Genomic DNA, 17,119 nt, shown 5'->3' on the forward strand with positions numbered 1-17,119 from the left:
TGATCTACCGCACAGAAAACATTTTGACGATGGATGGGCACCGGTTGTGTGCCCCCCTGATAATAACATCTAAACATGTAAAGTAACACAACATGAACATAGTACTCTTATTATGCATATCGCATTCTCGGAAAAAAATGAAAAAAATAAAATATATATTTTTAACCCATTCTGGACGGGAACCCCTTTTGGTGTTTTTATTTGTTGACGATATCTGTCAGTATATTTAATCTTAGTTATAGACAGTCATCATCATAGCTTAGTTTCCATGTAGTTTTCGTCAGTGAAAAAACTATGGTAGTCGACGAACATTTTTCGTCTAAGTTTTAGTCGACGAAATCAACACTGGTGTGTTTTAACACAAATCTTCTCTTCTGGGGGTCCGTGACGCAAACATTTTCAGATTTGTTGATGAAATAAGCTTCGTAATGCAGTTTCTTGTCTTATCCACATTTACTTTATATCACACTGTCTGTCTGCCAGTAGGCATCATGTTCTTTAATCCCTCTCTATATCAGGGGTTCTCAACCCGTAGGTTGGGACACCTTTTTTGAGTGGTGCAAACCACTCCAACAACTGGCTTTGTACCCGTGCACCCGTGTACCCCAAGGGGGCAGGCAGGCTTTCCAACGTTGAAGCTCTCCTCCCTAGTGGTAGGAGGAGGGACTACAGGCGGACCCGTGGATTCATGACCGGGAAACCCCGTGCAGCTGGGCTTTAACATTGAGCGCTCGGTTGCACTTCCGCATTTGACCACCAAAATTTGGTGGTCAAATGCGGAAGTAGACGTTCTGAGACGGTACTTCCGGCAGTCTTCCGGGTGCTTCAAAACGCCACTGAGCAACTTCCACTGACATGAATAGCGGAGGGGGCGGAGCTTCGCGCCAGTTCAGTCTCTATTATATATATACTCTATGGTGTACCCGTGTACCCGTGTACCCGTGTTTGTTCGTACCAAAAAAACGAGCATGGTTGCTATGGTTAGCAACCAAAAAAACGAGCATGGTTGCTATGGTCAGTATGTGACGTCAGTATGTGACGTGTTGAGACTGAATTCATGCGGAGAGTACTTATGACACAGATGCGTAGTTGCACCACTCAGTTCACACGGGTGGAACTGAATGGCTGGAATGTGGAAATGAAGAGTTTACATATAGTACACATAGTACATGCATACACCTTCCCTAATGGTTATGTCTGGTTTCAGTATTTATTTATGGTTATTGCCTCTATTATTAAGGTTATTGTAGCAGTCCATTTATATTGGGGGTCGGGAGGGGGCGGGGCGGGGGTCGCGAGACATTGCCAGAGCATTTCCGGGGGTCCCCGGCCAAAAACGTTGAGAACCCCTGCTTTCTATAATGCCATAATGTTATCCATAATGTATAAATGATAGATAAGGGGTCAGGACAACGAGGCCTTTTCGTGGGACTTAGACTGTTTTTCGTCTGTTTAACTTGCATTTCATAATGGAAGTCATTGAGGCTCGGAACGGGCTGAGACCTGGCCCAATATGTCGTCATGTTATGTCAGTAATTGTTTCACAGGTAACTATGGAATCGTGCGTTTTTGTCACCTGACCCACGATCCCCGTCACTCTGTCACGACACTCGCAATAGAGGGTGTGCGCATGCTTAAAGTGAATGGCACATCGAGTGGCAAAGCAACATGCAAAGTGAGTTTAACATTGTTTAACGTTGTTTAATGCAATCAGACAGGACTTTTCTGTTTGGATGTATGGGCCAGAAAGTAGTTTTTTGCCACTCAGTAGGCGTTCCTGCATAACTTCCTGGTTTGATGATGATGTCACGCTGTGCATACCCTCTATTCCCGTCACTCACCCCAGGCAAGCCCCCGGGGTCATCATGACATCACGCGACATCAGCCCTCCTGGTCACCCCAGGCAAGCCCCCCAATTGAACCCCGGGCATGCCTATTCTTGAGGGAACATTCTTGCTGAATAAAAGCAGTGCACGTACAGTTGTAACCTGGGAGCGTTTTTATGACATCCACATGCCGTCTTACGTCATCACAGGCTCTGCTCCAGGATGGAATGACTGAGGGGGTCAGTACAGGCACAGCACATCGCTTTTATATGGTAGTAAATCAAACTTAAACTGAGGGTGCAGCATTTGCAAAGGAGGGTGCCAGGCCCCCCTCTGGCACCCTCTGGCACCCTCGAGGCATTTAGTGCTCTAAACAAACATTAAAGTCCATAGACTTGGCTGGCAAACGATTTATGTTTTGTTTAGTTTTGCGGGCTGTGCGTGCGTGCATGCGTGCGTGCGTGCGTGTGCTGTCGAAAACAGTGCTGTTTGGAAACAGCCTGGTTTCCAGGCTGATTCGCTGCACTCCGTGTCACTTCAAAGTAACAACAAAACAAATTCACAGCTTTTATCTGTACTACTGCTTACAATATGGTTAAACCCTCAGAGAAATCGCCGTGGTTGCATGGTATCAATACTTTTCCAACTATCGTATCGATAGTCCTTGGACCACTTCTTTCTCTCTACATCACATGTCTTTGCCAAAGATATTGTCCAGTGCAGTGAGAGCTGTGTGTTGCGTTAGATATTGTCCAGTGCAGTGAGAGCTGTGTGTTGCGTTAGATATTGTCCAGTGCAGTGAGAGCTGTGTGTTGCGTTAGATATTGTCCAGTGAGAGCTGTGTGTTGTGTTAGATATCGTCCAGTGCAGTGAGAGCTGTGTGTTGCGTTAGATATTGTCCAGTGAGAGCTGTGTGTTGCATTAGATATCGTCCAGTGCAGTGAGAGCTGTGTGTTGGGGATTCGCCATCCCTTGCAGATGTTGTCATGGGAACGCTCTGCCTCCAGTGAGCATGGGGATTTCTCTCTCTCTCTCTCCCCCCTACTTCTCGCTCTCATTCCCTCTCTCTCTGCCTCTTATATCTCCTCTCTCTCTCTCTCCCTCTCTCTCCTCTCTCTCTCTCCCCCCTCTCTCTCCCTCTCTCTCCTCTCTCTCTCTCTCCCTCTCTCTCCTCTCTCTCTCTCTCCCCCCCCTCTCTCTCTCTCCCCCTCTCCCCTCTCCCCCTCTCCTTCTGACCCTCTCTCTCCCTCTCCCTCTCTCTCTCTCTCTTCCCCCCCTCTCTCTCTCCCTCCCTCCCCCCCCCTCTCTCTCCCTCCCTCCCCTCCCTCTCCCTCTCCCTCTCTCTAATGGCATGTTCCATGTGCTGCTGCTGTTGTGAGTGTTGTGGTGAATATGGGAACAGACACGTGCCACACATGGAGCTCTCTCTCTAGTCTATTGCATAATGCTGCGCTGACTGGAGTCTGCTCCGCACTGTGTGTGTAACACGGTGTAGTCAGTGAATTAGAGGGGCAGGGGCTGAAATCCCGTATAAGAGGGCACTTTTGGACCAAAAATAGCAGATCTACAAGCTCACAACGCGTCGCAGCGCGACGCGTTGTGAGCTTGTAGATCAGCTATTTTCGTGGGCGCAACCCAGCACTCTTTAACTAGTGGAGATGCAGGTGTAACGACATGGATTTCGAAACAAATTTGTTCAACGCTAAATACTGTGTTCAAGTTATCAGGAGAGTTCGGAAAAAAAGCAATTCTCCTGAAGGCTTGTCTTCCGGTATATATGGCATGGAAAGGAGTGGCATTTGCATTTCTTTCACCGTAGTAAATGCTGCATTCGTGATGTCTATGTGTGCACGTGAATGATAATGCCTTGGACAGACTATATGACTAAAACTAAATGACTAAAACTAAAATCTAAAATTGCTGCCAAAAACAACACTGAGTTGAGCAGCTCATCTATAGACTTTGCAGTGCATAATATATATAGTTGAGCAGCTCATCTATAGACTTTGCAGTGCATAATATATATAGTTGAGCAGCTCATCTATACACTTTGCAGTGCATATATATATAGTTGAGCAGCTCATCTATACAATTTGCAGTGCATAATATATATAGTTGAGCAGCTCATCTATAGACTTTGCAGTGCATAATATATATAGTTGAGCAGCTCATCTATAGACTTTGCAGTGCATAATATATATAGTTGAGCAGCTCATCTATAGACTTTGCAGTGCATAATATATATAGTTGAGCAGCTCATCTATAGACTTTGCAGTGCATAATATATATAGTTGAGCAGCTCATCTATAGACTTTGCAGTGCATAATATATATAGTTGAGCAGCTCATCTATACACTTTGCAGTGCATATATATATAGTTGAGCAGCTCATCTATAGACTTTGCAGTGCATAATATATATAGTTGAGCAGCTCATCTATACACTTTGCAGTGCATATATATATAGTTGAGCAGCTCATCTATACACTTTGCAGTGTATATATATATATAGTTGAGCAGCTCATCTATACACTTTGCAGTGTATATATATATATAGTTGAGCAGCTCATCTATACACTTTGCAGTGCATATATATATAGTTGAGCAGCTCATCTATACACTTTGCAGTGTATATATATATATAGTTGAGCAGCTCATCTATACACTTTGCAGTGCATATATATATATAGTTGAGCAGCTCATCTATACACTTTGCAGTGCATAATATATATAGTTGAGCAGCTCATCTATAGACTTTGCAGTGCATATATATATATAGTTGAGCAGCTCATCTATACACTTTGCAGTGCATATATATATAGTTGAGCAGCTCATCTATACACTTTGCAGTGCATATATGTATAGTTGAGCAGCTCATCTATAGACTTTGCAGTGCATAATATATATAGTTGAGCAGCTCATCTATACACTTTGCAGTGCATAATATATATAGTTGAGCAGCTCATCTATACACTTTGCAGTGCATAATATATATAGTTGAGCAGCTCATCTATACACTTTGCAGTGCATAATATATATAGTTGAGCAGCTCATCTATACACTTTGCAGTGCATATAGTTGAGCAGCTCATCCTGAAGCATAGTGACACCCTGGCACGCTCTGTTCCTTCCTCTTCCATCCTGCTCCTCCCTTAGAGTATATATGAATAGAGACTAGAGGCACTAGTGGCAGCGGTGGCCGAACGGATTGCGGAGCGGTCTTGATACCGGAAGGTCGCCAGTTCGAATCAGCGGTCCGACACGTTAAAATTACCACCGCTGAAGTGCCCTTGAGCAAGGCATTGAACCACTACCATGAAATGTTCTATGAGCAGGGCCTGGCTGGAAACAAGTTCTTGAGCTTAGCCCAGATACCCTGGGTAAATATAGTAACTTTGCTTTGCTTTGCTTTGCACCCGGAGGAAACCCTGAGGCAAAATGGACATAGTGGCCGAATTTGGTATTGCAGCGCTGGGCCAATTCTGGTCCGTTGACTATCATTGCGCACGTTCATGATGACACGTGAACGCTGTCTCATACGCTTGTTGAAATGCAGTGCATTTGATTCAATATGGTCCGACAGTACATACATTATGATAGGTAGAAGATGTAATTGGCCCTTGTCAGTGTTTTCATAATTTCTAATTTGGTTTTCAATTAATACATGTGTGTGTGTGTGTGTGTGTGTGTGTGTGTGTGTGTGTGTGTGTGTGTGTGTGTGTGTGTGTGTGTGTGTGTGTGTGTGTGTGTGTGTGTGTGTGTGTGTGTGTGTGTGTGTGTGTGTGTGTGTGTGTGCGCGTGTGTGTGCGTGTGCGCACACGCTAGTGTACAAACCTAAGTGAAGAAATAAGTTCCCAGTGGGGGGCTTAATAAAGGTCATACATATCCTTTTACGGATGTCTTTTCAAATGATTAATTGACTCCTATTAGTTGAATGCATCTATAGGCCAGACCAGGGCTGAACCACTTAAGCACTTAAAGACCTATTTGTTGCACAATAAATAGTAGAGGAAAAACAACCCTTATTCTTACAGCTCACTTTTTTCCCTTTTGTGCAGTATTTTGAACATTTAGAAAATGTCATTTTTTTTAAGAAACTGTTGATTTATTGTCGTTATTGCATGAATGGATCGTTTATTTCCATCGATTTCAGCTTTCTTACCTTTATTCGTAGTCGTTACGTCCCCACCAAAGAGCTCCAGGTGTTATTTTGTGCAAAAACGCATTATTGGCTATTTCCTCTAATATAAGCCCTCAATGGGGCGTTGGGTTTTAGTGCTAATTCGCTTATTTCCATCGCTCGAAAATCTTTTTTTTGTATATATCCTCTCTTCATAATGTAAATCTAAAGCGCCACACTTACTTATTTTGATGGAAATAAGCGAATTAGCACTAAAACCCAGCGCCCCAATGAGGGCTTATTGTAGGGGAAATAGCCAATAATGCGCTTAATTGCACAAAATAACACCTGGACCTCTTTGGTGGGGACATAACAACTACTAGTCCGAAATTCTCCTTTGTAATGAATAAAATAGTAATAGTATGTTAATACAATATGACTAAGGAAGAATGTGGAATGTAAAAAAAATACAACATTTTAAAAATGATCATTACAGTACTATGTGAACATGCACAGTATATCATTATCACTCTTTAATTTCTTGTTTATGCCCCATAGCAATTGCACTACTATTGCAGACATATTACTTATAGACCTTATATAATTGTGAATTGTTCAATCATGTTCTAATCAACACTTAACCCATCAAAACCGGGAAAGCGTCCGTGCGACATTTGGGCTTATTCAAAAATAGCAGATCTACAAGATCACATGCAGCGCAGCACTTCAGCACAGCCCAGTACTTTTTTAAGTGTCACATCTGTTGGATGTAACATTACACACACACACACACACACACACACACACACACACACACACACACACACACACACACACACACACACACACACACACACACACAAGCCCCTGCAAGTAGGTCCTGAGATGAATGCACAACATTTAAATGTTATGCCTATACCTACGTAGGGACTGGCTCTCTCCCTCCACCTTGTGGCCTCTCTGCGCCATCACAGGAGGTGGTGGGTGGTGGTAAACTCATTTTCAACAGAGGACATTCATTACAGGAATGACAAAACCTCTGTTGTCACCTGCTGTAAGCACTTTCAGGGGATATAATAGGCTCTATTCTATAGGCACAACAGGTAGCCAATTGGGAAAGACATATAGGGCCTCTTCTCTGCCTTACTTCCTTCACAGGTGTTAACAATGATTCTAATGATGGCTCTGTTGCCTTTAGTGTTCTCAAACGTACGTTGTATTTGTTTCAAGGACACCCCATGACCGTGAGAGTGTAAATAGAACCAATTTGGTTCCACTTGTACACTCTCAAAGTTATGCACCCCATTTAGACTTCTAAATCCTAAAAGTTTTCTGAAAAACCTATGTTTCTATGTCAGAATTATCTGTATTTGGCCGCGGACCCCCATCTGAACATGTGTTTTTTCCAGAAACCTCCCAGAAGCAAAGATTTGTGTTTAAAAACGTTCACTCTGAAAAAATATTTATTCAAAGATTTGCGCCACATTTTCAAAACTTTTTCCAAAAATAGCAGATCTACAAGCTCGTAGCGCGGCACTCGGTGCCGTGCTATGAGCTTGTAGATCTGCTTTTTTTCAACAGCACTGCTTAAAACACTAAAAGGGGGTTCCCGCCCAGACTGGGTTAAGGTGGCATTTGGGAACCCTTTCAAGGAACCATGAGGGTCCCTGGACCCCATGTATGTGCGCTGTACTACATGGGATGTAGTTTTTGTCATTGTTTGTAATGTTATGTTATGTTATTACGTGGATTGGACTCTTGGAAGATTAGCCCACATGCATGGGCTAAAAGAGAATCAAATCAAATCAAAATCAAATCAACCAGAGGTATCACAAACACTGGGTGAGGCGTCCGATGGCTACCACTCCCCAATCCAAAAATCACACCTGTGTGAACTGAGTGGTGCAACTCCCCTCTCCCCCTGCCTCTCTCTCTCTCTCTGTAATTAGCAGGCAACAGTGCAACACTATCTCTCTCTCTCTCTCTCTCTGTTTCTGGCACAACAACGCAACTTGTGCCCCTACTGGTACTCTAAACATCGGGACATAGTCACATAGTCCCATAGGGACATTGCTGTTCCTTGGAGTGGTTGCACCACTCACAAAATGACTGCACAGCCTTGAGGAGGAGGAGGAGAGCTCTGTCTGGTGTTCTAGGTATTGGCTGTGTTGAAATAGATGGATTATACAGTACAATTAGCACAAGCTCTTGTCCAGAGTGACTTACGAAGGCCTTTGACTACAATAGTAAATTGTACATCATCATCAATACCTGGAAGTTATGCAGGAATGCCTATAGAACAAATAGAGCAAAAAGAACAAAAAACTACTTTCTGGCCTTGACAGCCCATACATCCAAACAGAAACGTCCCTATCTGATTGCACTGAACGAAGTTAAACGACGTTAAACTCACTTTGCCACTCACTTTTTTGATAAGTGTACTAAATGAGAAATATATTTCTAATAGTATGAAAATATGCTTTTCATAAGTGCATTCATTTTATGTTTTTAAATACATATAATTTCAAATATATTTTTAATTATTATATTTTAAATACTTTATCACTTTTTTAATACTATTTTAATACTTTGCCACACACTTTATGCATGCAGCATGTGCATATACCCTCTATAGAGTGTCGCAGTCCCGCCCCCCTACCAGGGCCCAGGAAATGATTCCCCGTTCATTTTCCTCATAGACATTTCAAAAAGTATTTATTTAAAGACCTTTTAAGCCAGACAAAGCCAACTCGAGTTGTGACAAATCATGACAACAAACACAATTTTTCGGGCCGAACAAATAATTAGAAAGAAGAAGAAAACGGCAGGTTACAACACTTTTTTTCTTGTTTTTCTTCTTTGTAATTATTTTTGTATTTGTCGTTTTTGAAATGTCTATGGGAAAAATGCATTGGGAATTATTTCCTGGGCCTGGCGTCGTCATGAAAGGGGGCGGGACTGCGACGCTCTAGAATCAGAGAGTCTCGACTGAGAGGCATGGCGACATTGAGAAGCATGGAGCGTTGGGAGTTTGGAAGCGCTCGTTGGAAATCACTCAACAGTCCTGCGTACTGTGTCACCTGTTTCTAAACAGACACTTTGAAAAATAATCACCTTCACTGAATTTCTTGACACAGAATGTAGCTCAATCATAACAACTTTTATAGACCAGTATTGCTTAACCCATTCTTGGCGGGAACCCCTTTTGGTGTTTTAAAGCATTATGTTATACTTTAGCTATTGAAAAATAGCAGATCTACAAGCTCTTAGCGAGCTTGTAGGTCTTCTATTTAAAAGTCGTGAAAATGTGGCACTAATCTTTGTTTCAGAGCAAACATTTTTAACTAAAATGGGGGCTTCTGGAACTATATATATTTTGAGATGGGGGTCCGTGGCCCAATAGAGATCATTCTGGGAGTCCTTGACATGAAAAAGGTTGAGCACCACTGACATAGAAACATGGGTTTTTCAGAAAAATGTTGGGATTTAGAAGCCTTTTTTTTAATCGACCTCAGTCCAAAATGGGTTAAATTGCATTTCAACATGTTGTGTTCAGAGAGTGTGTGAATGCTGTTCAACATTGCCACCACGTGACCATTATGTTATGCTTTAGCTATTTAAAAATAGCAGATCAAGCTCATACAAGCTTCTGGCGGGGGTCCCTGGAACAACATATTTTCAGACGGGGCACGGCGGCCAATTACATATATTTTTGGGGATCCTTGACATGCAAATGTTTGAGAACCACTGACATAGAAACATAGTTTTTACAGAAAACTGTCATGATTTAGAAGACATTTTGTAGAATCGTCCTCCGGTCTAAATGGGTTAACCCATTTTGAGCGGGAACCCCTTTTGGTGTTAGCATTAGGTTATGCTTCAGCTATTGAAAAATAGCAGATCTACAAGCTCGTAGCGCGCCACCGAGTGGCGCTTTTAAATCAAAGAACGACTGACATAGAAACATAGCTTTTTCAGAAAACTGTCAGGATGTAGAAGACATTTTTAGAATCTTGTTACGATGAGTAGGGATGAGGACCCAAATGCAGGCGACAGGAGGCAGAACAGGTAAACTTAGGAATATTTAATAATAAAACTCAGGAACTTCCATACAAGGGCAAAAGGCAGGCAAATCTCTGGAAACATATAATACAAGAACTCACGCAACAGGGAACTACGAACCAACAAGAACACAATGCAAACACAGGACTTAAATAGACACAGGATAACAGGGCACAGGTGGAACCAAAATACAATCAACACTAGGATAGGCTGGGGGACTAAAAGGACACGGGTGGAAACACTGACAAATTACAAAGGGTTAGACAAGGTAACTAACAGTAACTAGGAAGACAGGAAACACTAGGAACAATACTACAAAATAAGAAACACAAAATTAGGGCAACAACAGAGTAACAGAAAACCAAAACCAAAGAGAAACAGTCAGGAACACAAGAGCAAATACATACAAAACATACTGAAATCAGTGCAATGACAGAAATACATATTAAAGTCCAATATAAAAAATAAGGACAGTCAGAGTTCACGGTCCGAGGAGCGGACCGTGACAAATCTGATCTCAGGTCAAAATGGGTTAATTGTGTGAGAGAGTGTACAGTGTACAGACACATGAAGATGCTATGAACAGGCACAGCATCAAATCATCTGCTCTGTGGATTTAAGGCTGAGGCCAAAACGCATGAGCGTTCCCAATAAAGGAGAATGTGTGCCAGACTGCCAGCACTGTGTGGTTTTTGGCAGCACATTTTGATTTTAGTTTTAGTCGTAGTCTCTTGAATAGTTGTTTCATTTAGTTTTAGTCACATTTTTAGTCACCTGGAATGTTTTAGTGTTAGTCTAGTTTTAGTTTTTACTAAATATCATAGGATTTTAGTCGACTAAAATGTGTTTTGCCGGTTCTTGGTGCCGTCGTAATGACTGTTTTTACACTGAAAATAGCTGATCTACAAGATCTTGTAGATCAGCTATTTTCAGCATGCAACCAAGTGTAAAATGACTTATACTGGATCTCTTGTCCACTAGTCCCCTTCCTAACATTTTAGTCTAGTTTTAATTTGTTGACAATTGTCAGTATATTTAGTCTTAGTTTAATCATCATAGCTTAGTTTTCATTTAGTTTCCATTTAGTTTTCGTCAATGAAAAAAGGTAGTCGACGAACAATTTCCGTCTTAGTTGTAGTCGACGAAATCAACAGTACTGACTGCCAGTGAGTCTTGCATGCTTTATTTTGGAGTGCTGCTTCTTCCCACTTGGGTGGTATTTATTTACAGCATCACTTCACAGCTCATGCAAGCTGCGGAAATGCTCATAATATAGACTAATTGACATTAGATGCTGTGTAAGGTCTAAGGTATGGCTAGGTGGTCATTGTTTATAGATAAAACACAGACAGGGTGATTATAACCACCGATGCCGAGGTGGTTAATCACCCTGAAGGTGATTTATCTATAAACAATGACCACCTAGCCATACCTTATCCCGCTTATTACACAGCTACTTAATACATCAATTCATAAATTGACCCAAAAGTGACAACAAAACAAAGTATTTCCTTGCTTACGGTTAATGAAAGTATATTCCAAGTTGGCTGATGGCTGTCATGTTGGTAAGTAAAGTAAGTAGCCTTGCCGAGCCATGAGGCCCATAGGGCAGGAGCCTATCTCCTGTTTCTGTAGCGTGAGGCAGCTTGATGTACAAGTACACCCCCTGGACATGACGCTAGTATGACGCAGGGACTTACCCCCAATCCAACCCTTGATGCTGAGTGTCAAGCAGGGAGGCACTGGGTCCCATTTTTAGAGTATTTGGTATGACCCGGCCGGGGGATCGAACCCCGACCTCCCAGTCTCAGGGCGGACACTCTAACCACAAGGCCACTGAAGCTGTCATGTTGGGTTTACAGCATAAAATCCAAGCAGCGCAGCCAGGTGCTCTGAGCCTTTGATTAGGCAGCGGTCTTTTATCAAGAAATAACACACCGCTGAATTCAGCTATTGACCAATCAGAATCAAGCATTCAACCCAGTATTTCCTACAGCGTTCCAAGTCCAAAAATCTGAAATAACCCTTTAAGGCACAGTAGTCTTTTTGCTAGACTGTTTCTCTCGTCTATCTGTTGCGTATCCATCGCTGTTGCAGATTCTGACAATGCTGTTTATGCATGCTGTACTGTACATACTGTATACTATGGCCTTGGTTTAGTTTATTTTAGTCTCTCGTTAGTGTTACTTACACCTTCTGGAAATCTGGCAGTTACGCACAGAGTCTTTTGGGACGCTGTGGGGTTCATGTGGTTAATTAGACCTGTTATCATTCATTTTTGGTTAAAGGGCCAACTTTCTTCCGAACACTTAACCACTTCCTGCTGGGGGGGGGGGGGGGGGGGGGGGGGTGGTACTAGGAGCAGTGGGGTCCCTGAGGGAGTTCCAGGGGGTCCCCAGCTAAATGATAGTTTGGAACCAAATGGACCCTTACGGGACTGTAACCCTGAGAGTGTACAAATGAAACACTGATTTTACAATATAAATTGGGGGTCCCAGAGATAGAAATGCCATTAAATGGGGGGTCCGTAGACTCATGCATGTCAAGCTGGGGGTTCCTTGAAATTAAACGGGTTGAGAATCACTGCTAGCGCTGTACAAATCTTCTCTTATGGGGGTCCCTGGCATATCTCTTCAAATGGGGGTCCGCGGGGCTAATTAGTGTCAATTTGGGGGTCCTTGACATGAAAAGGTTTGGGTGCTACTGGAATGCTACTATAGGAGCGGTTATAGGGCTCCGGTGTCTTGTTTCAAGGTCACTCTGACATGGGGAGGAGACGGGGATCGAACCCTTTCCCCCTTACCCCCCAGAAGGCCGTTCACCCACCGTTCTATACCTCCTGAGCCACTGCCATCCTGTGTGTGTGTGTGTGTGTGTGTGCGCATGTTTGAGTGAATGAGAGACACGCATACATCTTGTAGGTCATATAATATTCATGACTGTACTTCATAAGGGATTAATTGAACAAGGTGACGTTGTTTAATTTTGAAAGATGGATGATGACTTTGCAATTGGTTGTGTTTATGAATATTGTATGCGTTTCATCTCCTCTTCCCGTTCAATTTGCAAGGTAGACACATTCATTCAGACATTGTGTAGCCTGCAGGCAAGGCAGGCAGGCAGGCAGGCAGGCAGGCAGGCAAGGCAGGCAAGGCAGGCAGGCAGGCAGGCAGGCAGGCAGGCAGGCAGGCAGGCAGGCAATACAGGCAAGGCAGGCAAGGCAAGGCAAGGCAAGGCAAGGCAAGGCAAGGCAGGCAGACAGGCAAGGCAAGGCAGGCAAGACAGACAGACATTGCACACAAGCGTTTCAGGACCATAGATAGTTCCTCGGCTATTCTCTGCCAGTACGGGAGGGGGCGCAATAATCACGCTCTAGCCTCGCTTTTGTGTGCTGTAGGGTAGCCTATACTGTACGGAGCTATAGTTTATTCAATATGGTATTTACTGTAAATACATTTGCTACAGTATTTTGTCAGTGCTGTGGTGGTGTGTGTGTGTGTGCATTATTATATAACAATGTGTAGTAGCCTATGAGAGAGAGAGAGAGAGCGAGAGAGAGACATGAATGGTGATCTTCTAATGGAACATGGAGACTCGGTCCGCGTAGCGTCGCTCCCAACAACAGCCATGTGCCTTCATTCATTCTGCTCTGCTGCTGGTCATGGAAACTTGACAAAACATCCGCGGAGCCTTTATTATTATAAATCTAGCATTCATGGATTAGCTGGAACCGAAAGTTAACATCATCTTCTGATCACAACAACAACAACCACGCGTCGCTGCATGCATGCAGCGGCAGTATACTAGAGCAGCTGTATCCATTTAAGATCATTATCATCATCATCGGCCTATACGTACCGGTTTAATTCAAACACAAAACCAATCGGCAGCACCGCGACGGTCGCCCTCCTCCTCTCCTCTCCTCCTCCTCGCCTGGTCGGGGCTCTATAGCCTACGGACTGACGGACCGCCGGCTCGCTAGCTGTGGTGGTGGTGCATGGTGGTCCGCTGCCGGAGCGTCCATCCATCCATATGTCGTCTCTGCCCGTGGCCGTCAGGAACCTCAAGTGTCTGTCGCCCGTCATGTGTCAGTGTAAGGTCATCTGCAGCAACCGGACCCTGTCGCTGATGTTCGGATGCAAGGTAGGCTAATGCATAGGGACCGTCGTTGGAGCGCGTATAGGTTAGATCCAACCGTATGGTGGACGGTGGACCGGATAGGATAGCCCCTTAATTTGGGACCCTTGGTTACCTTTTCTGTATTTGGGACGTCGCGGTAACCAAGTGGGTCCCGAAAGCGCTAGGAGGTTGGACGGACTATTATCTGTGGCTTACTGTAAATGTGTGCATGTCTGTCATGTCTGATGAATCGGTTGTGATCGCTTGGATCACAACAAGACGGTCATCATGACGGGTCTTGTATCGAGGCTATTGGTTCATTAATTGTAGCCAATTTAAACTCTATTATTCTATCAGTCTTAAGACTTGGGGCCGATATGCTACTGTACAATTTACAAATCCCCTTCTCTAAATCAGTCTCACTTTCAAGAGGCACAATAAGCTAGCTTGCAGCGCTGTGAGTGATCTTTGTACATCATGCTGTTCGTGAATAGCCGACCAACGCAAAAATCCGAAATGTACACAGAAAGATGAGATGCTTTCCCAGTTTTAAAAAAAGAAGGGAGAAAAGCAGATCTACAAGCCCACGGGGTGTTGCAACACAATGCCTTCTGAGCTTGTAGAGCTTTTTTTTTTACAATTTTGCCTATGAAATGAAATGGATGAAACAAGCCAGTTTATACAGCGTATAGGGAAGTGAAAGTGGTTGGAGAGAAAGGCCTCTGCATGTCTGTAGGATTATTATAATTATGATCACGTTAATCCTATATAATTCGTTCAGGAGGAGTGCAATTACTGTGAGTGTAATTTGGTCAAATAAACACACAAATGCTGTTACTTTTTCAACCCTCTCTAACACATCAGTGGTGATGATGATGAGTACCTGGATGGATGGATGATGATGATGATAACAATCTTAATACATCCAGGCTCCTGCTTCATTTGCATACTCGTACTGTATGCCCTCCAGTTGTAATTATTTAGATCCTTGCATGGCTGATCTTCCACGCCGATAGCCTTAATGTTGCATGGCCTATTTCCAAAGGCCATTTTTTGTATACACGGAGGCATGGGGCGAACAGCTTCAACCACTATAACCTTTTGGAAGCAGTCGCTTTCCCTGCACATTCGTAGATATATATATATATTGCCTCATAGTGTCGCGCAGATTCAGAAGGCTTGGACTGTAGCTATCTATAGAGACGGGCGAATGAATCATCTCTAGCCATGACGATTTGTGTGGCAGGGTAACCTATATTTGGTAGACTTATACCCCCGCCATCATCCATGACTCATGACAATTGTTAGCACCACTGGGATCAAGGCCCTGCCTCCTTCTTCTCCTTCTTCTTATTCCTGCAGGTACATTACTGTACAACCCTCCAAGCAAATTGCACAGATCTGCGTTTGACCTTGGGCGAAATGCTCAGGGCCACTTTGGTATCATTTATCAGAGAGAGAGACAGAGAGAGAGAGAGAGAGAGACACACAGGGCGGTATGCCAGCGCACAAGTAAGTCAGGCATCATAAACCCCTGGCCTGCATATGCTGCTGTTTTGTCTATTTATTGATGGTCTTCTATTCAAGGTCTGTACTAGCCCGAGTATCAGGTGGTTGCGGTTCTTGTACCTCCATCCCCCCCTCCCTCCCTCCCCCCTGGTGAAGGAGTGAGTGAGTGGGTGTACTGTAACATAAAGCAGGTTGATACTGTTTGGCCACTTTTTTGGGGGGTGGGGGGAGCTTTTCTAACCTGACTCCGCCAGGGGGAACCCAGTGTACTCTCTGCTGCCCCATCTGGTGGAGTCAGGTTAGAGCTTTACCGCCTTTATTTTGTATAGCATGGGTGAAAATACTGTATAGGACAGGAGTGGCACGCAGCAAAGGCCGCCGGGCTCAAGAATCGAACCGGCGACTTTGTTTGTCGTGAGGCGTCATTAGAGCCTAGCATAGGCTATACTGAATGTGGTACTTCAAAGAACTTTATTTTTCCTTTCGGAAACTTATTTTGTGCAGTGGTAAAGACAACAGAAATCACAGTACACACAAACACAGTTACTATATAAAAGATCACAAAAACAACTTTTAAGAGAGACTACTTAAAAGCATAATGATTTGTACGCAGACAGATTTGAGATGTTTTTTCGACAGGGACGCATATATACCGTACGCCAGGCTGAAGGCCCCTGTCTGTCTGTCTGTCTGTCTGTCTGTCTGTCTGTCTGTCTGTCAGTCAGTCACACTCTTTTGTGAGACAGTATATGATCAGAATTTGGAACCAACAAAACGAGATGATTGACGATCACTCAGTCTCAGAATGACCGTCACATGCAGTACCAATTACCTCCGTCCTTCCTCAGAGCCTGTTTGCTGTCTCTTTGATTGATTGGTTGATTGATTGATTGATTGAATACCTTATTAGTGAGTATTGTAAACAGCATGTGGTAGGCTACATGGAGTATGACATTAAGGCTAAAGGCATAACACAAAAAAAAGGTCCTGCCTGGGGACTTGTTTCCATTGTGGTCATATACAGTATGTAGGTATTCAATCCATCAACATGGCATATAACACATCAACACAATAACGCAGTACATGCCATCCACACAACGCTAATGTACGCTAAGGAGGAAAAAGGAAGGTGGCAGTGCATGACACCTCCCTTTCGATGGGAAATTACATTTACCTCCCCTTAAGTGGTCGGTCTCCTGATAGATGGTTTTTATACATTTATCTCCCCTATAGTGGTCTCCTGGCTGAAAGAAGCCAGTGTTTACAGTACACATCATTGATCTAATAATGGATGGTGTGTGTGTGTGTGTGTGTGTGTGTGTGTGTGTGTGTGTGTGTGTGTGTGTGTGTGTGTGTGTGTGTGTGTGTGTGTGTGTGTGTGTGTGTGTGTGTGTGTGTGTGTGTGTGTGTGTGTGTGTGTGTGTGTGTGTGTGTGTGTGTGTGTGTGTGTGTGTGTGTGTGTGTGTATTCCACATTCTGGTGGGTG

The 17,119-nt window shown here is 43.6% G+C and overlaps 1 protein-coding gene across 3 annotated transcripts in view; it reads left to right on the top strand.

Moving 5' to 3' along the window:
* LOC306927424 (disks large homolog 4-like) overlaps positions 1–17,119 on the top strand; it is a 309,688-nt gene that overhangs the window by 100,665 nt on the left and 191,904 nt on the right. The window contains exon 1 of one of the 3 annotated variants that reach the window (XM_079507156.1): positions 13,921–14,148. The exons of the other annotated variants lie outside the window; for them this stretch is intronic. Within the exon in view, the coding sequence (XP_079363282.1) occupies positions 14,038–14,148 (111 nt within the window). The 5' untranslated portion in view covers positions 13,921–14,037. Of the gene's footprint in view, positions 1–13,920; positions 14,149–17,119 lie in introns of those variants that run through there. 3 annotated transcript variants of the gene reach the window in all.

This window comes from Electrona antarctica, assembly GCF_951216825.1.
Source record: "Electrona antarctica genome assembly, chromosome: 8".
NCBI lineage: Eukaryota > Metazoa > Chordata > Actinopteri > Myctophiformes > Myctophidae > Electrona > Electrona antarctica.